Here is a 22,309-nt window from a genome sequence, read left to right as displayed (position 1 = left end):
GTTAAACAAAGAAAACAAGTTCTCTGCTCATCATCAAGGACTCTCTGAAACTGTCAGAACACTTTTCATTCTTAAGCACTAAACAGGAGGTATGAAAGAATCTGTTGTATTAAAAGAGATGTCACTAGGGGATTCTGACCTGCCTTCCCCTTTCCTAGACTTCTGAATTTTTTTTTTTTTTAAATAAAATATATAGTCAAACAGGTTTCCCCAATTCAGTAACCTACTTCAGCAGTCATCCAGCAGAATTAAGTATTCAGTCAACATGTGAGTACATTTGAATGTATCTCTAAGATACTTCATCCAACACCTACATAACTTGCTCTGGCACCCAGAATCTGCTTCATCTTTACAACACTTTCATGCATTTATTCTAATTCTCCATAGCTCCCTTAGTTGCAGCTCCAGCCAACAACAATGCCTGCAAGGTGACAGATTCCTGAACGAAATGAACTCTCAAAAGGTAACAGCCTTGTAATTTAAGTCTCTGACACAGGCAGTTGCATATCTTGCAGCACTAAGAAGAATAATAACGCAGTCAATCATAACAGCTACACACCTAAAGACCAGAGTGTAAATCCAGTCAGAAGAAAAAACTCCCTTAAAATTACTAACCTAATTTTATATAATTTTTAACTACTAGGTGTTACAGATACAAATGCCTTACTAAATGAATCTGTAAATAAGTAACAAGCTAATCTCTTGTAACTGTCACAAAGCCAGGACTGCTATTCTTACGCTTAAATCAAGTTCTCCCTATGCATTTGTACGAGGCTTATCAACAAGTGGTATATTTTAATGGCTTTGGATGCATATTGTTGTCAAAATAGTGTCACTGAACAGAAGGGCTTCCTCACAGATACACACAGACAGTAACTGGGCATCACTCCAAGTGGTTTCTCTGGACAGTGACATAGTAGTACCACCACTGTCTCAAAGGCTATCTCAGTCTGCTCTTACAGCCAGAAACAGAGTGTGCGTAAAGATTTGTTTATAGATACACTAATGTAATGCAAGGGGAAAAACCCCACTTACCTCAAACACAGGCAAGACTAATTTAAATACTGATTACAGTAAGCATACTGATACATATTTGCAAACGTTGGAGGAAAACTCACAAAAACTCTATTCCTGTATTAAAAGGCAGCATTACACGGCCTGTTGTAAGAATGTTATCTTTGCACTGAACTCCCCCATGCCCAGATACTGCAATAGCAACACTTAAGCAAGGAGGTAATTTCTTGTCAATGAATTTGAGATACATTAAACTGTCCAGATTACTGAAGCTCCAGACAAACCTGAAGTAACAGATTTAAATACACAAGCATTTTCAAAATTTTTGGGATATTTAGTTTTTAGTATTTGCTTTACTCTCCCTCCCCTTGGGCTTAAGTGTTTTTTTTCCACCTTCCTGCAGGGATACACCACAAAGACCTATATTATCTGAAAAGATAGTATTTTTTTTTTAAACCTTATTACCGTTGTCTATTTTCTGAGCTGTTCTTGGATCAAAGTTCAAGTATTTTTGTAAATCTGGGGTCCAATTCCTTGTGTCATTTTCACTGTATCGTCCCTTCCAACGTAAGTGGCTCCAGGGATTTTTCAGCTGAAGAAATCTAAGTCCCTAAAGAAATACAAAATAAAATTGCTGGATTCATCTTGTCAAGCTATTTTTTTGTATTATTATTAACAAGGAATATGAACCAATAGCTCAAGAAAATACAGCACCATTAAGCTTTCTGGAATCATCCAATGCAGCTCAAGACAAATATTATATTAGCCATTAGAGCAAAAAAATAGGTAGCTACCCGTTGCAACAGGTTTCAAACAAGCATCTGAAAACATCTTCAGTTTTCCTTGATACCTTATATTCTCTTATATCCAAGACTGCATATGCATGGGTTGGAACCAAACCCCATTTTTCTCCTTCCTCTTCAGACATCACCCCTGTTGCTGTTGTGATAAGGACATCTCCCTTGTGAAATCTGTTCAAAAAGAGGTGAGACATAGCTTAACGAACATCTTGCAAGCTGCAAACTAATATCTGCCAGCCACTGTAATATATGTTTTTACACTGCCTATTAGCATGACCCTGCTTTATAAAAACCGGAATACAGGGGTTTTGTCAGCTGAAATCACTCCTGAAAAAAGCTTGAGATAGTGGAACTATTCTCTTTCAGTATTTAAGTATAGGCTTTAAGTGAAAAATTATTATTCTCATATAATTCTGTAATTTCATATTTTTTGTAAATAAAAATCAGCATTTATGAGCGCAAATTTCAATTTCTGTCACTTTTTAAAGACACTCATCATAGACTTTCAGCTGAACACAAATGTGGTTTCATCAACAGTTAGCCAACCTATACCAAATTAACAGCTCTGTCACACCCCCAGGATTCTGAAGAAGCTTCCCAAAATGTGAATAATGAGAAGCTCACACTTCTACAGATGTTAACACTAAAGTTGTTTGCCCCCCAGCATAGGCCTTACAGGGTCTGACTTGTCAACTCAAAACGGAGTTCTGCGATTGTTCCAAATTGCAATTGTTGATTTTGCAACAATTATTGTTAAAACACACTAGCGTGTTTCCCAGCCCATGCTTAAATCCAAGAACATACTCAGCATCCCTAGACAGTTTCCAGAGTCACCGGACTATGCATCAACACATTTTCAGTCTAGCACAGGTGAACAATAGTGAAGCTATAACTGCTGGATCTCATCCTAATTGGAGTCACACCTACAAAACTGCAACACTGGAACATTTGAAAAAGTTGTTGAGAGAACTAAGAGCTCCTAACCAACCGAAAAAGCATTGCAGAAAGAGTCATGCTCTTTTACCATGAATGCAGATGTTTCAGTCAACAAAATATTCCCCTTCAACAGAATATCCCTCTTCTACGCACAAATGCATAGGAAACTGGTTGCACAAAACTGTTTAGAAAGAAATCAAAGTACTTGCTAGGTGACATGTATAAGTTACGACTATCTCTCACCATAACTAGAATTGCTATGGTAGGTCTGAAGATCAGTATTGCAGTTTTGATACACTCTTGCTGCTCTTCCAGGAGTTTTACTAATGGAGCATAATAATCAAGATCTTGTGATATAATCAGAAATACTGTATTTTATCTGCTTGCTAAGGGAAGCAGATCAATGCCAAAGTTCTGGGAAACTGTGTGGGAACATAGAACACATTTCCTTCTACTTTACAAACATATTGAACTTGTATTTTAGTTCCAGGCTGCTCTTCCCTGACTCTTCATTTTATTTTCTTCATCAAGAAATGGACTACTTTTTTTTTTTTCTTAATAGGTAAAGAAGCCAAATCACCTCAAACAAAATTCCACAATGTTTTACTCTTTTGTTCTATCAAAGCCACTGATTCCTCAATTTTTCTCCTTCCAGAAGGCATATGGAAGTTTGATAAAGCACAATTTGTAGTAGTACCAAAATGCTATCGAAAAATTGGTGTTGACTGTACTACTTTTGCAGTGGTAACACAGCTATTACACAGCAAGCATTTTAATTACTTAGGAAAGAAGAATGCTTACCTCTGATAAAGCATTCTGAAAGTACTATCTTTATTGAAAGCTTGATTGTCAGAGTGCATAGCAATTCTTTCAGGTATCCAACCAGTCAGTGCATGGAGATCAATATTCTGAAATGCAAAGATTCAAAAGAAATCAGAATAGAAAATCCATCTATAAGCATATGATGTCTGTACACAAATTATAAGAGTGCCTTGAAAGAAATTAAGCATATGCAAGCTACACTACAGCTCTGTACATAAAAGGCTCAAGATACAGACTATATTAAATAAACACACAAAACCTTGTTTGATTAGCTCAGGGCAAAATTTCTAAATAGCCTCTTAAAAAAAGCTGGAAAGTGAACTGATGAAACAAACTGGAATGTCAGAGCAATGGAAGCATAAGTGATCAGTTGCGTTCAATTCTATGACGTGCTCTATTTCATTGACTCAGACTTTTAAAGCATAGTCTCAGAAGCACTCAGAAGCAAGAACCTTGCTATTATATATGCATTTTAAATAATTAAAGTTTTACTCCTAAGGCTCAGGGTTTGGGTTTTTTATTCTTTTTGGTAAAGCTGACACTGACACGTATTCGCATAGAGTTACTTTAATCTCCCCATTTCATCTCCCTGAAAAATTGCTTATTCCCTTTTCTTTTCCTTTGTACTCCTCAAAGCAAAAGCAGAGACTTATAAATGCTTGAAGTGTCAATAACCAGCACTGGTTGGTAGGAACTTGAGGAATTAAAGTACAACACAGCCAGTAAGTAACCCTGATTATACAAGGAAGATGTAATACAGTTGAAAGCAGGGGGAGCAGGAAGGGTGGAGATTGTCGCAAGTCAAGCTGTTTTTCCAGATAGCAAGAAGTTAAAGGATGAAAATGGGGAAAAAAACCCCACAGGTATTCTCACCAGCTTCTGTCCTCCAAAACAAAGCAGTCCAACACCGACATGAACATACATAAAAACTTATGCTATATTTACCCCTCATAAAGGCACATTTCTTTCCATAATCCTTTTCAAAAGGCGATAATTACCTAGTATACCCTCCAAGAAGGTGATTAGCAAGACATCAACTAGAATGCAAACAGTACTAGGACATAAAAGATATTTTAAAATAATACTTTAAAGAATTAGAAATCTAAATCAGAAATGCTTCCTAAGTAATGAATGAAAGTTATGCAGGCTACTCATTTCAGCAAACTGTCCCCCTCTGAAAGAATAACTTGCTTGTCAGTTTAGGTGCAGCATGATAACTGTTTCTTTAGTAACCACATTACAGGAATTCAACACTCATGTAAATGAGTGGAACAAACTTGCACAGATCAGAGTGCTTGCTCCCTCTATACACACGTACTAAATGACCAACCTGTTCCTTTCCTAGCTGACTCCCCTACCTAATGAGGAAAACCTGCCCGATTTCCCCAAGCAATTCACTTCGATTTCACTAGAAGGAAAATTATTTGACCCAAGATTATCTAAGCAGAATTTCTGCCTTTTAGAAATAATCTAGTACTTACAGAATTTGATCCAGGAAAATCATATCCTCCCATGACTTTCATGTAAGCCTTTTCTATTAGTGATACCCACAATTCATTCTTATTGTTAGAGTAAGAGCAGAGAAGTTCCCCACTATGATCAACAGGTAACTGGTCATCTATGATTACCTGTATGAAATAAACAAATGAAAGATCATCATAAAGCTAATAAAGTATTTTGGAAACATTTGAAAAATAAACCCAACTCTCATTAACGTACAGCTTCCCAGACACAGCCAGACCTGACCATTGCTCTCTAATCCTGCAGTGGTTTGCCCAAGTGAACAAGAAATTCTGTTGCCAGCTCGTACTTGCACTGGGCACTGGTCTACTGGGGTGACCTATGATCACCTGCCTCACTTTCCCCTACATAAAATGGGGATGATGCTACCAGTCTCTTGGAAATTGTCTAATACCTATTATAAAAGGTAGCCACAGAAGAGTTCAGTGTAATTACCAGCATAGAAAGTAAAGCCTAGCCTAACAATATTCCTCACCTAATCAGGAAACAGCATGGACTGTGCTTGGTAGCCTGCAGAAAAATAGCGTTATTTATCTATACGGAAACAAACTATGTGCCACAGGACCTTCATAGTCTCTAGCTCCAGATTTAAATTTCTTCTCTCTGGAAAGTGACAACAACCCAAAGCAGCATTTGTGACAGTATTAGTATTTCTTCTTTAAATTAAGTAGAACATATTTGACATTATTACGGATTGTTACTGCAGTTATTTGTAGTGGTCTGAAACAGCTCCCCAAAACAAATGTTTCAGCTTCACATTGGCATTAGTCTGTTACCAATACAGGCTACCAACACAGGATTTGACCAGAAGATGTGCTAGCTGGGTACAAATTAATAATCCTTTTCAAAGAAGAGCAAACGGCCGTTCATTCTAACAAAAGGCAGCCACTGGGAAGTATTTTGGAAAGAGTATTAAGAGCAAGGTGAGCACATAAATTATGCTTCCCCCGAAACATTCAGATTCTGGAATTTTGCAGCTCAAGGACTTCCTGACCGAGAGGTTATGTCTTAGCAATTTATAGCCTGAGGAAAATAAGCATTTTCCTCTGACTCCCCCACCCCCATGAATATGACCACTCAACTTTCAAACGCACATAAGCATTCAACAGTCACTGTGATCTGCAATAATCAGTGTTACAGTTAAATACTATATGAAGAAATAAATTATTTTATGCCCTTACTTACTGCACTGAAAAGAAAATGCAATTGCTTGTGAGTTTACAAAGTTTACTATGAAACTTCAGGCACCTCCTCTCTTACTAAAAAAACGTGGTCATTCGAGTTATTCCTCTGCGGTCATTCCCTGTCTACCCTCTTCCTGGATGCCCCCCTCTGTACATTTTTAGTTCTGTAACTTCCCTTCTAAGACGGACTGGAAAAGTAGATTACTTGTACACCCTGTTCACAAATATGGGATGCATAATTTTGTTCCTGTATGGTTTTCATAGTTTTTTTTAAGCAATGTAAGGATTTTAAAACAAATTTGATGTGAATAAGGCTGTTTTCATGAATGTCTGTAGAAGAAATACCTGCTTTCTGTTACATACTTCACAACCAAAATGAATCTCATAAGGTTTAACAATAAAAAACACTTTCCAACAAAACATATCTTAAGTGTTTGCTATGTAAGCATAGCTTCACAGTGAAGCAGACCAAGCCTTTAAAACGTGACTTAAACAGAAACGGGCTTAGGTCTCCCCAACACCATTTACCTTTCTAGGTACACCATTGATATGAAGCTTCACCATGTATTTGCCACATGGGTTATATTCCGGTTCTCCTTTCTTATTCTGAGGGTAAATTATACTGTTTAAAAAAAAAAAAAAAAAAAAAAAAGAAGGAAATTGTGACAAATGGCTTGGCTGTACATACACTGATAACAATAAAAGTGGGATTAACATAGTCTGTTTCTAGAATTTACACTGAACATAAATACGGAATCTTTAATGAAAGAGCAGCTCAAAGTCAATAAAAATGACAATGATGTTTAGATAGGTTTTCTTTTTCAGGCTTCACTCTTGCTCCAGTTCTCTCCTTAATACAGTAACAAAAAGAACATAAGTAACCTAATTGTTTCTCCAATAGCAGCAAGACAAACAAATTTATCTTACTACTAAACAAATGGTATTTACTTTTGTATACCTGTAGTATATTTACATATATTTATTACTATTATATTACAGATACTTACATATCTGTAGTAGAAATACAGTATTTGCCTGAATGACAAGTCAAACGTTTGAAGAAGACAGTGCAGAACTCATGGCTCTTGAAAAGAATATAAGTTCAGTTCTATTGAGCATAGGTTAAAACAAAAAAAATCCAGGAACGACATTCACACACCTGTCTGGCAACAGCCTCCTGGCAGTCTGCCAAACCCATGCCAAATTTATTACAGGACCCCAGCTGAGCTGAACAGAGTTAGTGTTGTTAACATTAATTCTACAATTAGATGCAAGAGGGACGACCTGTTGCACAGCAGTTGGCACAGCAAAGGAGGAAAATAAAAAGCATTATGTGTAAAATTTCTCTTAAGAACCAAACTAAACCTTCCAAATTACTTATTACTCCTCAAAGCACATCTGAAGTTAAGACTCCAGTGCTTGTATACATATCTATGTAAAGCTGGCTTCCCTCTCAGAAGTGCTGAAGCCATGTCAGCCACAAGGAGATGAAGGTGAAACAAATGATAGCTTTTACTATGTCCGAATGTCACAGAACATATTGCAAAAGCATGGCAGTATTAGGTCTGAAAAGATCTTAGAAACAGCTGCTTACCTGGTGATCAATTTTTTGTTATATCTTCTTTCATATGCTGCACTGATAGCTAGTGATGCCACGAAAGAACAATCTGACACTATTGTCTATGAAGAAAAGAAAACCAGTGAGGACGTGCACTGATACCGAAAGACAAAGGGGGTGTGTAAAGAGGAAGTAAAATCATCAGTTAGCAATTCCCTTCAAAAGGGAAAGATCTCAATGCAGAAGCAAAGTAACTACTAGAAAGGCAGGAAATATCTCCTTGCACAACATGAAGCCCCTACAGAGCCAACTGGACTTACAATTATTAACAACAATGACAGGCAAGTGCAGGTACTTCAGCATTCACTCACTCTTCCTCCCCAAAACACTGTGTAATATAAACCATATCCAATAGCATAATCAACTGTTGATTTTGGAATAGCTTGGGCCACCTGCAATTTAACACTAAGCAAGACATTTCCAGTATTGTTAATGGGTCATTCTGCCTCCAGTCAAGTAAAAATTTTAAAGTCTTGCTCATTATTTTTTCCATGCAGTAAATCAAGTGAACAAATTGCTGCAGAGTACACCTTGCTGTTTTTCATACTAACCTTACCGCTATTTCTGGAAAACAAGATTTTCAACTGGAATTCAGATTCTGATTCTCCTACTGCTAACACACCTCTCTACTCTCATGGCTAGAAAATGCAAGGAAATCTGAAGTGATACTTTTTATTCATTTAATTTCATAAAAACCAAGGAAAGCACTCTCACATTTGGAGATTCCTTTTTGAACAATGAGGTCCCCTGCAAGAAACTGCTAGCAGCACACATTTCTCTTCAGGAACAATTTACCTGCTTTATGCTGAAACTTGATACAGTATAAATCATCGTAGGGTTATTTGTTATATCATCTGGTCGCACCCACTTGGCAAACATAGCTTTCTGTTTGGGGGATAACGGTAACTTCCCGTATTTATCACTAGATTTAAGAGAGAAAAAAAAGTAGAAATAAATCAATAGCAGTTTAGAAAAGTATGTCCACTCCTACATATGTTTGATTGATGGTGAAAAATTACATGGCTTTGTATACAGAGTTGTAAAACAATTTCAAAGAACACTACTGCTAAGTTTGTGATTTTTAGGGAAAAAAATAAAAACATTAAAAACATGAAATAAAACCCAAGGGCTTCCTTCATACAGGACTGAACAGGAGAATGGAATTTGATGAAGGCATCTACACCAGCAAAAACTCGAATTCTTCACTTTATTTCAATATGAACTAATAATAAAATGTCTCTTCAGTTCTGAAAATATCAAGGCTTGTCTTGCTAGCCTTTAGCAGAAAACTGGAAAAGGCCCACAAAACCCAAGCCATCAAACAACAAAACCCCGAGTGTCTTTGACTATGTAATCTTAACATATTGCTCATAAATGAAGGTCTAGCAGTTACATACACCTCTTCCTCAGAACAGAGGAAATGTCTATTGCCTTCATTTTACAGGTTAACTGAGGCAGAGGGAGCTAAACTCATTAGCATGTAGTAGAATCAGGAACTGGACAGAAGTTGCCAGCCCAGCACAATACTCCAAAAAGCCAAATATAATGATGTCCTTATAGGCCTGAAGAAAACTGCAAAAGCACTGCAGAACAGAATCAGCTTACATCAAAGTTTTAAAATCTGACTGGAAGAAGGAAATGGTAGTATTAAATATCTCTGGCTGAATTATGTTTAAAAACCCACTTAAACAACTTTAAACCCTGAAGAATATAGAAATACCAAATATGGCAATGCTTTAGAAATAAAACCAAACGTAAACTTCAGTAATTGAATCACACTTACGAAAATGGCATAGGGAAGGCAAAACGTTCCCTCAGATCAACACTCATAAAAGGTACATATTCAATGCCATTAATTTTTGAAGTTTTCCTGCAAGTCATAAAAACATAGTTACAAACCTATCCATCATCTTTCAAAGAATAAGTTCCAGAAGGTACCAACAAAATTAGTTTTTAACAACTAATAAGACACAGTGCTTCTGAAAACAAGATGACTACCTCTTGAAAATGAAACCATCACTGTATTTATTTGGGTTTAAAATGTGCAGAACTTGATGGCTCAGTCACTAATCCTGCAAGTACATACCTGTGGACAAGCTACCATACCAGGACAGAAATTATCATCATCCACAAGCCTCTTCATAGTTCTAGAAGTCACATTTAAAAACTACATTTGTCTAAACAGAATTTAAGTCACTTAAGACTCTCATTAAAGAGTCTTCGGATAAGTTGACAGCAATTAACAATTAGCAAGGCTTAGATTTAAACTATCTGGGGCAGTATTTTGGAACACTGTCAAACAACAAAAATACTGCAAGTGTTAATGAGGACACTTAACTAAAGAGAAACGAGAATTTTATTTAAATGCAAATGTAATTTAGGTTTCAAACAAGGAGTTAACTGAAAAAGGTACATGAAATACTTTTAAATCAAATTATGATTAAAAGATATGAAACAACTTCAGGTTCTCTTGCAAGACTGAGCCAACAACAAAAAACCCCAAATCAACCAAAAATCCCAAACCATCCACAAAACCAGAAACATTCACTGCACAGGCAATAGCAGAGGAAAAAAAGTAAATAAGGTAATTCTCATTGCTTTGCAGCTTTTCCAACACGTGTACATTTCTATCTTCATGACCATATCCTCAGTCCCTTTAAGTCCCCTAAAATTAACAGGCAGACTAAGTGTTTGATGTTAAATCCTGGGCACTGGGCAGTGTTGAGCACCACCTCTATCATAATCTTTTTTATTGCATGAGGAGGAAGAGGAAGGTTAAAACATCTATCAGGCAATGCTTTTTTTTTTTTAAGACATATTTGATAGTTTTCAAAATTCACAATTTAGGCTAAAAGTTTTATGAATTATTTGTAGTTCATTCCACCTATCATAAAATCAAAGCAAAAGGAACTGGATACAACAGAAGTCACAGTTCTACACTGCAGTCCTTCACAGTCACGTACAATCCTACAGTCATTCACTACAATGAATTATAACTGCATGATCTACAAAACCACCTTTGTACCTTGGCTGCTCAGAGCCAGGTCTTTCATGAACTCTATCATATAGGTTATGTATAACATAATAATAAGGCTATGAAAAATAATCCTGGCAGTGAGTTACAAGGAAGTGTGTTCTAAACACAGACTAGAAAGCATGATCTGTGAATAAAAGCCACTAATCACATACACAGAGAACATAATAATTTATTAATGTGTAGGTAAAACTAGCAATGGCTTTTGTAAGAGATAGTTTTCCAGCCCTCTGTTTCTACATCTCATGCTTCAGCTGTTTCAATCTACTGTGTAAGATGCACAAAGGATGTGAGCACAAATGGTAACATTTTGAAAAAACTAGTCTTCAACCCACCTGAGTACTTCAATCTCCTGCACGGTGTATCTCTGACCATGAGATTCACTAGCTTGTACTGCTCTGATTGTCTGTGGTTTATCATTTAAAGAAAAATCAGGTCCCAGTGGAAAGAAGGTTCTGACTGGCTGATTTGGTTTAGCTGCAGTTGACTTCTTCTGCGATGACTTTGACACAGATTCCTTCAGTGCCTCTGCTCTAAAGCAAATAAAAATGCATTTCATTTACAACAATGATAAAAATATAGTTATGGTTCAACTATTGGTTTACACAGTTCATGTTTCCTCATATATTAAATGGAATGAACAAATGCCCAGGATGACCAACACCTCTTTTCCTAGGAAAAAAAAATATTCTTATGCCAGTATTCCTTTATTTTTCCTGCTCTAAAAATCAATTAAAATATAGCATTTCCAACTCATATATAAGCTACTTCTGGCAGAACTCATTAGATTTTTGTTGCCTTTACATTATGCTAATAAGAGAATTTGTGTAAGTGTCGATTAAGTGTCTGGAACCTCAGAACAAGACCACTGAAACACAGAAAGAGAAAACTGATTTGTGTCCTCTCACACCTTCAGGATTTAATTTGTCTAGCCACTACAATAGCAGTAAAAACCCACTAGCATTCTCACAGCCCAGCATTTCAACTGCTTGAAGACTGTGTATTCATTCAGGAGCCATATTTTGTTGTTGTGCATTAAGTTGCTAGATAGGCGCACACACATGCAAAATATGGGTTGGTTTGTTGTGGTTTTTTTGAACACAGGGAGAAAAGTGCTGAAAAACAGCTTTCTGAAACTTAGCCTAACACAGTCTTTTATTCACCATCATACAGCTGATTAAAAAAAGAGTTACGCTGAACTTACCATTGTGTAACTTGTTTCAGATAATGACTCCACTCCACTAGATCTACCTATAAAATTAGATTACTACTATCAATTATTAGCCAGTTTCCAACCTGTCTTCCTTATGAAGGGACTCTGACATCCTGACTTCATGCTGGCCTGAACTCAGTGTTGTTATAGAAACCAAAAACTGTAGTAGAGTACTCCAATTGAAATCTCTGAAGACTGAAGTAGTGCATTGGTACTAACAAATACACAGTCCTTTCCTATTTCTGCATGTCCAAGATTCCCAGAAGGCTGGCATAACAGCTGCTACATTCAGCAGTATAGCAGCTGGCAGCTGTTTCCAAGGAGAACTCTACAGGAGCTAGGTCTACCCAGAATCCATATTCTTTGCAGTACAGAACAGACATGCTAAATTGAGAATCAATTCAGAGAGCGCACTTAGACCTGACAAGTACATCTGCTAACATTAACCATACTCACCTATCCAGTGCTTGTCGAGCCAACTGTTTCAGCTTTGACTGGAGGCCTGCTTCTGAAGTTTCAGTAGCCTTAAATGCAAAATAAAAGAAAAAGCTACACATCAAGTAAACCTGCAGTTTTAATGTAACTGTAGAATTTGACAAACTGAGCTTAAATTACACAAACAGCAACTAGCTTTTTTTTCAATTCTCTTTTGAAATGAAGAAACGTTTGGGTTTTTTAAACCTCAGCATAAAAAAACCATACTAAGTAAGTGAGTATCATTTTGCTGTGGTAGTGAATGTTCATATAACAGAAACAGTATCTAAAATTCTTCAGCATGGAAAACACTGTATATACAAAAAATCTGCCAGAAAAATTATCCATGTTAAAGAACTATGGGCAGAAAGACAACAAAACCAAATTTATGTATACTAATGAGCTTAGATGTGTTCCAATTCTTTTCCCCAAACAAGTAAAAAATAATCACTGTAAGGAAAAAAAAATTGTGAATGTTTACACTTTCATAAAATACAAACAAACAAGACTGCTTGCAAGTTAAAAAAAATTTTTTTTTGCACATTTAAGGCATAAAATAATCTAAGACAGGGCACAAAAACAGGTAACCATATTGCTAACATCTGCTCCCAGTTGGGAGGTCAACTATGACAGTTTATGCTTTTGTTTTTCTTACAGATGAAGCATGCTACTGCAACAAAATAACCTTCAAGAACCACAACACGAGGTGCAGTTTCTCCTGTGACACCTACAAGCAGGTTTCGGGTTCTAGCTCTGTACCTTGACCAGTTCTCCGAGGTCAGCTAGGTCAACCGGGGAAACAAAAAGGCAAGCTACATACGGTCCCAAGAAACAGAACTAGAAACACCCTCTATTTTCATTTTATTTGTAAATACAAATTACAGTTTGAGTTCCTGGTAGAAAAGACTTGACAGTTGTATGAAAGTAAGTAGTGGAGATGGAACACCAGCACACTCATCTAAGAGTCAGCTATAGAAGAGGAGGAATGGCTGTTCCGAGTACTTCAAGGGTAAGGAAGAAACAAATCTCTCCACATGAATATATTGAGGAGAAAGAAGTAAAGCTTCAAGATAGAAGAGTTCCTTCAATCTTCTTTCACCCTGGAAAGAAGAAGGTACTTTTCGATCACCCCAAAGGACAAAGCCTACAGGCCTCTCAACAAAATAATACGCTAGTCAAGATTAAAAGAAACTTCAGCAGTATCTGTACCTAATGAAACGCCTGATAAAAGCAGTTGTTAATATGAAATAATTCCTGAGTAATTTCAATATACATAAGTAATATTTGCATGCACGGACACAACAGAAGGAGAAACACACCAGAGAAAACACTGTATACTGTCACATTAAGTTTTAGGTAATAGACTGAGAATGTTCTGCTCCAACAGCTCAAGTGGAAAAACTAGAGCAATTCTGCTAACACTGTATTGCCAGGGGTTTTTAGCTTACAAAATAAAAACCCAACCAGTCTACAGAATTTAGAGATTTCACTGTACCATGTAGCAAAAGTAACATACCCCTCCCAACAACCCACATATATTTACATTGTAAAAAGGGAAAAGAGGGGAGAAAGAAAAACAGACTTGGTGGAGTTACATTATGATGGTGAGCTCTTCCTGTAATAAGTTAGTTAAGGCAACTGGACTTAAGGGGGAAAAAAGCAGTACCTGTAATTATATTCTCCAGCATTTATGTAATGGCCAATTCATTCTTACCATTGATTTCAGTGTGAACTGAATTCACTCATAATAACCTTCATCTTAGGCACTGAGTAATCAAGTAGTATTTTTACTAGTTTTAGCATCAGTAGACCATTACATTTTCAGAAAGTTTTACAAAGATTTTCCTTTAACTGCTTCCCTTAATGTACTCAGAAAGTGATACAGCTGACACATTGGAAGTTATCTTCAGTTTTAACTGTGTTTAATTTCTGTTTTAATGTTGCATTCGCTCCAGCGCAAAAATTAACATGAAAGAAGTTCCAGAACATTTCTGTTTTTTAGTATAACCCAATTGAGGAAAAAACATATAAATCACAAGTCCCCTCAAATTTACAGTGTTGAATAGCAACATAACAAAGACAGGAAGAAAGACTAAAAAAAAAAAAGTGAAAAGATTTAAAAATAGTTTTTAGAAATACAGGTACTCCATTTTTAAGCCAGCCTTTAAGGGTCAGTCACTCGTGTAAATGGAAGAATTTCTTACCATCACATAATTCTACCAAGTTAACCTGTAGCTTAACATACTGTTTTCAAACAGAGTTCCACCGCTTCTGTGTACAACTCTATAGCTTCTTCTGCATTGCCTTTATCATCTTCATCAAAAGCCTGTGTAACTAGGAAGTGAGCACGCTCCAAGTCCAACTGTTGTTTTGACTTCAGAGGGTCTGTGTTCTGTGGCTGAACTAAATGAAAAAGAAAGTATTTAGCTTTCTACAGCAGCAGACACGTAAAAACATCCTTAACACAGTACTGAAACACCAGCAGTTCTAATCAGAGAGGTAATACCTACTTCTTGGCTGGAAACCAAAGTGTTTCTAAACTTTGCCAAAAACATCGTTGCAAGGACAATAAAATACCACCCCCAATCCCAGGCCACAAAGCAGAGGTACACTCTCAGGGTATTTCACATGCCAAATAACGTAAATAAAGTCTCTTTCATACTACACTAACAAAGATGTTTAATTATGTAAAATTTTGCATCACCTGTGAAAACACACCACCTACGGTAAAATACAAGTTCCTCAGGTGCCTATGTCATTTAAAACCTTTATTAATGACCTGAAGAAAAAGATGGAATAAAGGTTGCAGACCCCACCAAACCAATCCACTCAAGGACACAGACATGCTAAAGCAATGGGCTGACAGGAACCTCAGGAAATTCAAACAGGATAAATGCTACGCCCGGTGTCTAGGACAAACACCCCACAGGGTACAGCTCTGTGAAGGACCTGGGAGTGCTGGTGGATGGCAAGTTGCCCGTGGGCCAGCAGTGTGCCCTGTGGCCAAGAAGGCCAGTGGGATCCTGGGGTGCATCAGTAGAAGCATAGCCAGCAGGTTGAGGGAGGGGATCCTCCCCCTCTGCTCTGCCCTGGTGAGGCACATCTGGGGTGCTGTGTCCAGTTCTGAGCTCCCCAGTTCAAGAGAGACAGGGAACTACTGGAGAGGGTCCAGCGGAGGCTACAAAGAGGATGAGGGGACTGGAGCATCTCCCCAGTGAGGGAAGTCTGAGGGAGCTGGGCCTCTTCAGCCCGGAGAAGAGAGGACTGACGGGGGATCCTACTGATGCATACAAATATCTTAGGGGTGAGTAACAAGAGGACGGGGCCAGGCTCTTTTCAGTGGTGCCCAGTGATAGGACAAGGGCCGATGAGCACAAACTGCAATGTGGGAAGTTCCATCTGAATGTGAGGGAAAACTTCTTTACCTTGAGGGTAACAGAGCCCTGGCACAGGCTGCCCAGAGAAGTTTTGGAGTCTCCTCTGGAGGCATTCAAAACCTGCCTGGATGTGACACTGTGCAGTCTGATCCAGGTGAATCTGCTTTAGCAGGGAGCTGGAATAGATGATCTCCAGAGGTCCCTTCCAACCCTGACCATTCTGTGATTCTGAGAGCCAGTGGCTATGAATGGAAACAGGGGAGAATCCAACTAGATATATTTAAAAACCCAACCAACACTAGAAAGACAACTGCACCCAGAGGCACTGGGGAATTTCTGTCCTCATGTGTTCTCAGGACCTGACCAACCTGGTCCAAAAATGAGCGTCCACCCTGCTTTGAGCAGAGGAGCGGTCTATAGACATCCCAAAGTCCCTTTCTGGCCAAATGATTCTATGATTCTAACTGAGAATTGCAGGTGTGCAAAAATTTGAGATTTTGGTCTAAGCACAAACACTAAAAACAGATCAAACAAGGAAATCCTAATGAAAGCAAAAAGCTCTTTTGCTCTCTCAAAAGTTAGTAATTCTACATAAGTATCCACTTGCTTCAAATCTATCATGCAGCTGAGGCTTTGATGCAAGTTTTGATTTGTCCCCGATGAATTTTTGTTGCTATATTTAATTACTTTCTCAGGTTTTCTCTGCAGATGTGGCTCCCAAGAATATTTAAAAGAAAAGAATACCCACACGCAAGTCCTCAGAAAGTAAGTCTCTCCTTTATTTCTGATGTATCAGAATTCAAAGCACTGATGTGCTCATTGTATATGTGGTCGTTCACAAAGGACAAGAAAATTAGAATAATGAAACCCAAAGCAAACATCACTGATACATATTTCACAGCACCGAAAGGTTTTCCACTCAATTAATTTAAGCAGACGTTTAATTAGAAAGCTCCTTACCCACCTGCTGAATGGAGAGCTTGAACTCTCTCCAAGTACTCATTTATTTTTTCTTGAATATTTTCCAAGTTGGACCCTGCCATCCCAGCATAAATCAAGGCTTGTGCAGCTTCCTGCAGGGAGAAGAATTTGAGACAAAGTTAATGTTCGTTGCCTAGAAAATTACTTTCCATAAACAGATGGCCTACAGCAGCCGTGAGCTGCATGAAAGCAAGCAAGCCCCTACATCTGCAAAAAGACACAGTGGCTCCAAGGAAATTCTGCTGTGAAGAATAAGTTTCAAGTTATAAATGAGACCATGTTCAATTTCTCAAACATGAGAGAATGTATAAGACTAAAAAAAACCACCACACTTTCAGAGGTTCCACAAGGCCAGATCTTAGGCCTGCCTGTATCATACGCATGGAATTAGGAGATTTTAAGTAAATTTTTTCAAGCATGCACTGAAATCAGTGAAGTAGAGCTTACAAGTCACAAACTGGCTTTTATTTTTAAAGTTGTGGATTTAAGGTTAGAAAAATAAATAAGCTACTCACAAGCTATTTGCATTTAATCTAATAATAATGAAAGTAAACCAATATAAAAGCTTTTCAAAATCAAATGCATCGAGTTTTGGTTTAGAAAGTCTCCTCTTTCAGTATGACTCACATAAAGCTATCAAATCTGGAAAGTCTGCAAATTTAAAGTTTCCTAGCTCCTCAAGCTTTGTTTTTTTTAAATGTTTGTGGGCACACAAAACACTAGATATTGAGGAAAGTCTACTTCCAGGACAGAGCATAGGCCTTCAGGTCAGAATCACAGTATGTTATCTGCATCAAGGCTTTTTCCATACTGCACAAATCTATTAAGAAAAAAAATCCCTTCAGCTGCATAAGCTGTCTATCCATTCACTAAATTTATGAAAAACATGTAAGGTTCAGCAGGGCTGCAACAAACAGAGTTAACACAGTCTCAGAAGCATATGGAGAACAGAAATTTGTCACTCTCAAAAATGAGGATAAAAACCTTATTTTGTCCTCATTATTGGCACAAAAAAAACCCACCAAAAAACCCACGTTTTTGTGACAGTGCTCCTCTTCCCAGCAGCAATGGAGGAGAGGAGGCAAATCATTTAGCAGGCTGAGTATGTAGGAAGAAGAACAGTAACTAGAGAGCTGCTCCACAAAGATGGTGCTCAGAGGGGCTGCTCTGCATAGGGTAAGGACATGGCCATAAAGCACACAAATTACCCTCTGGCTATGACTTTTGTCAAATTTAGCACTTTTCTACCATACATACCTGCCTAGTTTGCCCAAGCTAAAAACGTGTCCTGATACAGCCTGCACTTGTTACTACAATAAGTTTTCGCTGACGTGCATCACAGAACCAATTACCACATACTCCCTGTCAACATCCATCACTATATCACATCACATAAGGCATCCACAGCAAGAGAAAGGTAAACAGAAATATTGTTCCATTTAGATATATAGCAATTAACTACCATTAAGATCTAGCATCCTTTTTACTGTTTTCTGTGAGGGGAAAAAAAAAGCATACTACAGATAACTGCTCAAAGGATGCATGTATTTGTCTGTGACATACCACAACTACAGACTGACAAAACAGGTGCTGTATCGTAATAGTAAGTTGTCTACACATGATGTAAAGAACAAATGTGGATTTTCAAACCAGTGCTGCAAACCCAACGTATAATTGACACTATCTCTGTGATTTCAAGCACAACTGTTTTGCCTGGTTTTAGGACGTAAACATAAATGAAAACAGTCTTTCATAAATTAAGCCTCTAAAGGACTGAAGCAGTTGGCCAACTGTCTGCAGAGCCAGCACATCAACTGTTTCCAGTGACAAGATGAATATGCAATTCAGAGTTAGTATTTATGATCTCTTCAATGCCACTACTATTATTTGGCATGAGTAGTGTGCCACAGTCACACTAAGCTAATCACTCATCATCAGTTTGCAAGTCGTTAACTGCTGGTCAACAGCCAAACTAAACAAGTCTTCAGTTTTGCTGAAGTCATCAGGTGCCAAAATGTTTCTGACATTTCTGTAGAGCACCATTAGCAAGTTACCCTAAGCTGGTTCACACGAAGCCCTCCAACAGGGATCTATCAAAGTTACACAAAGCTGAAAGCAAACAGCACTTGCTAGCCATAGGAGCTCCACTCAGACAGGTCCATCTGGTCTTTACCAGCAACAAACTGTAGCATTTCCCAGGCTTCATCCTTTAGGACCAGTTCTTGCAGAATCCATTTCAGTACCTGAGCTTTTCCACATGCTTAGTAATTGTACCCGTGGGCTCTGAACTGCTTAGAGCAGTTGATAAAAGTTGCTGACAGGCCAGAGCTTATTATCTGCACTGTCCAAACAAAATGCATGAAGTACCCTCAAAATACTAGATGATATTTTGTAACTACTCTTGTTGAATCTAACATGGACAGTGATTCTTCAGGCAACATCCGGAAAGCCAAACCTATCTGGGCTAAATCATACACAAAGAATTCTGCTTTAATGGTATCTGCTGAGTTTGCTCGCATTCCTCCTGATCACAACTCCTGAAGACCAACACTGTCACATATAATCTGACAGAAGAATCAATACCTACTCTTGGATTGCCAAGAGTCACCTGTGTGAATACCAAAAGTCTTAGCTGCAGTTGTGATTCAACGTTTTCCTAATATATAACAGTGCCCATAATTCTGCTTCTCTGTGGCCTAGCTTTTGCATACAGAAAACATTGTCTAGATTATATTCTTTGTCACATGTAGCTTGAAGTGCACCAAGACAGCCAGGGATGCATTTTTGCACTTAGGAAGAGTATCACCCACATGCAACAAGTGAACGATTTTTCCATACACCATACAAAAGCATACAAGAGTGATTATTTGCACAAAAAGATGGCTTTCTTCTGAAAATCACTTTATAATTTCTTCCAGGTATACTGAGAAACGTGCAATAAAGAAGTACTGCACATAGCTAGCAGACCATGTAGACACACTGTTGCTGATAAACACAGAGCTTATCAGCATTAACTTTTGCATTATATGCTTTATGTATACAAACTTAGCTCACCCTACATTAACAATCAGGTTAAAAAAAAAAAAATACTCCTCATCATGTCCTTTCACACTTAGATGCATAGGCAACCATGACAGCACTATGCTTTTTACACATATCAAAGACATCTAGTACTCATCAACTAAAAGGCCAACTACAGATCTCTTAGCAAGTTAATGGAAGCTAATTACTTCAACAGAATAACGGAATACATGGAAAGAATACTGCACCAAGGAAAAGCATAAGCATCAAAGAAATCCCTCCACTGCAAGTCAGAAGTAAAGCTAGTGGGATATGGAACTTTAACCTAACTTTGCAAAACATAAATCCAACAAAATGAGACAACTTACACAGGTGAAAAATTCATAATGCTTGCACAGAAGCCACTAAATAGCAGTAGTAAGTCTATAGATGTTGAGCAAGACACTGAACCAACTTAATCACACCCTTGTTTACACCAACCTGAAGCTGTATTGATATAATAAGATCAGATCCCTAATAGAAAGCATATTCACATGTGTTTAAAAACATGTTACTGGTAGCGTGCTATGTAAAGCTAGCTTACTGCTGAGCATCCCGAATTTCACCACGTACTTCACTTATTTGATGACTGATTATACAACTGAGTTGTTTCCAGCTGCACACTCAAGAGCTGCAGTGTGCCCACTTGCAGTTCCGCCAAAAGCTCCGCGCTTACACTTCCAGCATAAAGCTGAACAGTCTTTCGGCCCGGCGGGGGTAGGGGAAAGGGAGGAACGTAGGCGGAGAACCAGCGGGGCAGGGACGTTTATAGCCAGGTTACGACGAAGCTTCCCGGTAAGCACCGAAGGGGTGCTACCAGCTGCTGCAAGAAGTGCCCGTACCCACTTCTCAAGCACGGCAGCTGCAACGCTACCCCTAAAGCCCGTCAGGAAACAGCAGCGCACGGGCAGTGCTTGTTCCCACCTAAAAATAAAACGCAGGGAAAAGGCATTTCGCAACCTGCCCTGAAGGACGCTGCTCCTCCGGAGACGGACAAACTTTCGAAGCACCCGCCCGGCCTCCCACTTTCTTCTCGGCTGGAACCAGCATGTCTTCCCGAAGACCAGGCAGCGGTGTCAGCTCCGGGGCGCACCCGCCAGGGGAGGGCAGCGGCTGAGGCGGCGCTGACCCGGGGCACCTCTCCCCGCCGGCTGGGCAGGGCCGGGCCAGGCCGGGCCGAGACGGGCCGCAGCAGGCCACCCCTCCCTCCCCCGGCCCTCCGGGGGCTGAGGAGAGGATCGCAAACCTACCGGTAGCTCGAAGGTCTCAGGGCGACCCGCGGCGCGGGGGAAGCGGACGCCGGCGCCCTGAGTGAGGCTGCCGGCCCCCCCGTACCTTGTAGTAGAAGACCGCTTCCTGGTAGCGCCCGCTCTGGTCCCGCTGCACCGCCAGCTGCGCGAACTTCACCGCGTCCAGCTCCAGCGTGGTGGCATCCATGGCCGGCTCCCGCCCACTGCCACCACTGACGGTGGCCGCCCCCACTCAAGCCCGCTCCGGCTCCCCACCAGCCCAGCCGCTTCCTCCGCCTTCCCGGCCCAGCCGCGGCCACTGGCCCCGCCCTCATCGTAAACGCGTTCTCCTCTGGCCACACCCACCTGCCCCGACCGCAGCTGCCCCGGCCCCGAGGCCGGCCGCGCCCCGCCCCGAGCCGCGGGGGCGCAGTGCGCATGCGCCCTGGGCGTTGTTTTGGGTTGTGTAGGTTGGTTCTTTCGAGGCGTGGGTGGGCGGCCCCCTGCCGGGCGCGGGCGGCCGTGGCGTTCTGCGTGCTCGGGCACGCGTGGGAGGGCGGGGCTCCTCGGGTTTGCCGAGTGCGCGCGCGCGTGTAGCGCGAGGCGCGGTGGGGAGGGGGCGGTGCCGTGCCGTGCCCGTGGCGCGTACTTGGTTGTCTGCGGCGGCTGAGGGGAGGGCGGGCGCGGGGCTCAGAGCCGCCATCCTGCCGCTCCCTCAGGTGCTGAGCAGGTGAGCCGCACCGCTGGGTGGGTAGCGGCGGCCCAGTGGTGTTAGTGCTGTATTTTAAAACAGAGTGGGGCTTTGATTTTTTTTCTCTACATCCTTTTTAATAGAGGTATTTAAGATACTTATTAGTTTCTTCGAAGCCTTAAGCTGTAGAGATGGGTGGTTTGGTCCTTGTTCATAATTAACGTTTTGCTCTTGAGGCAAGTTTGTCTAGTCTTAAAGAGAGAATTCTTGGTATGTACTTGTATGTCGTACAAGTGTAAAGTAGAAAGCAAGTAAGAAAAAGTGTATTGATACTCTTAAAAAAATAATAGTGCTT

At 39.7% G+C, this 22,309-nt stretch overlaps 1 protein-coding gene across 5 annotated transcripts in view; it reads right to left on the bottom strand.

The window, feature by feature from the left end:
- CAPN7 (calpain 7) overlaps positions 1 to 21,588 on the bottom strand; it is a 35,687-nt gene extending 14,099 nt beyond the window's left edge. Inside the window, exons 1-13 of one of the 5 annotated variants that reach the window (XM_040590053.1) lie at positions 21,370 to 21,588; positions 16,958 to 17,066; positions 14,862 to 15,019; positions 12,599 to 12,666; positions 11,265 to 11,462; positions 9,679 to 9,765; positions 8,691 to 8,817; positions 7,872 to 7,957; positions 6,806 to 6,899; positions 5,054 to 5,200; positions 3,552 to 3,658; positions 1,865 to 1,985; positions 1,480 to 1,624 (exon numbers count right to left, since the gene is read on the bottom strand). In XM_040590053.1, coding sequence (XP_040445987.1) covers positions 1,480 to 1,624; positions 1,865 to 1,985; positions 3,552 to 3,658; positions 5,054 to 5,200; positions 6,806 to 6,899; positions 7,872 to 7,957; positions 8,691 to 8,817; positions 9,679 to 9,765; positions 11,265 to 11,462; positions 12,599 to 12,666; positions 14,862 to 15,019; positions 16,958 to 17,066; positions 21,370 to 21,471 — 1,549 coding nt within the window. In that variant the 5' untranslated portion in view covers positions 21,472 to 21,588. Of the gene's footprint in view, positions 1 to 1,479; positions 1,625 to 1,864; positions 1,986 to 3,551; positions 3,659 to 5,053; positions 5,201 to 6,805; positions 6,900 to 7,871; positions 7,958 to 8,690; positions 8,818 to 9,678; positions 9,766 to 11,264; positions 11,463 to 12,598; positions 12,667 to 14,820; positions 15,020 to 16,957; positions 17,067 to 20,710; positions 20,904 to 21,284; positions 21,304 to 21,369 lie in introns of those variants that run through there. The other 4 variants (XM_040590049.1, XM_040590051.1, XM_040590050.1 and 1 more) reach the window with 4 other exon arrangements.
- Positions 21,589 to 22,309: the final 721 nt, after the last annotated feature.

The sequence above is a fragment of the Falco naumanni genome, chromosome 4, assembly GCF_017639655.2.
Source record: "Falco naumanni isolate bFalNau1 chromosome 4, bFalNau1.pat, whole genome shotgun sequence".
NCBI lineage: Eukaryota > Metazoa > Chordata > Aves > Falconiformes > Falconidae > Falco > Falco naumanni.
Note: the sequence above shows the minus strand (reverse complement) of the source record. Positions and strands in the feature narration are given on the sequence as shown.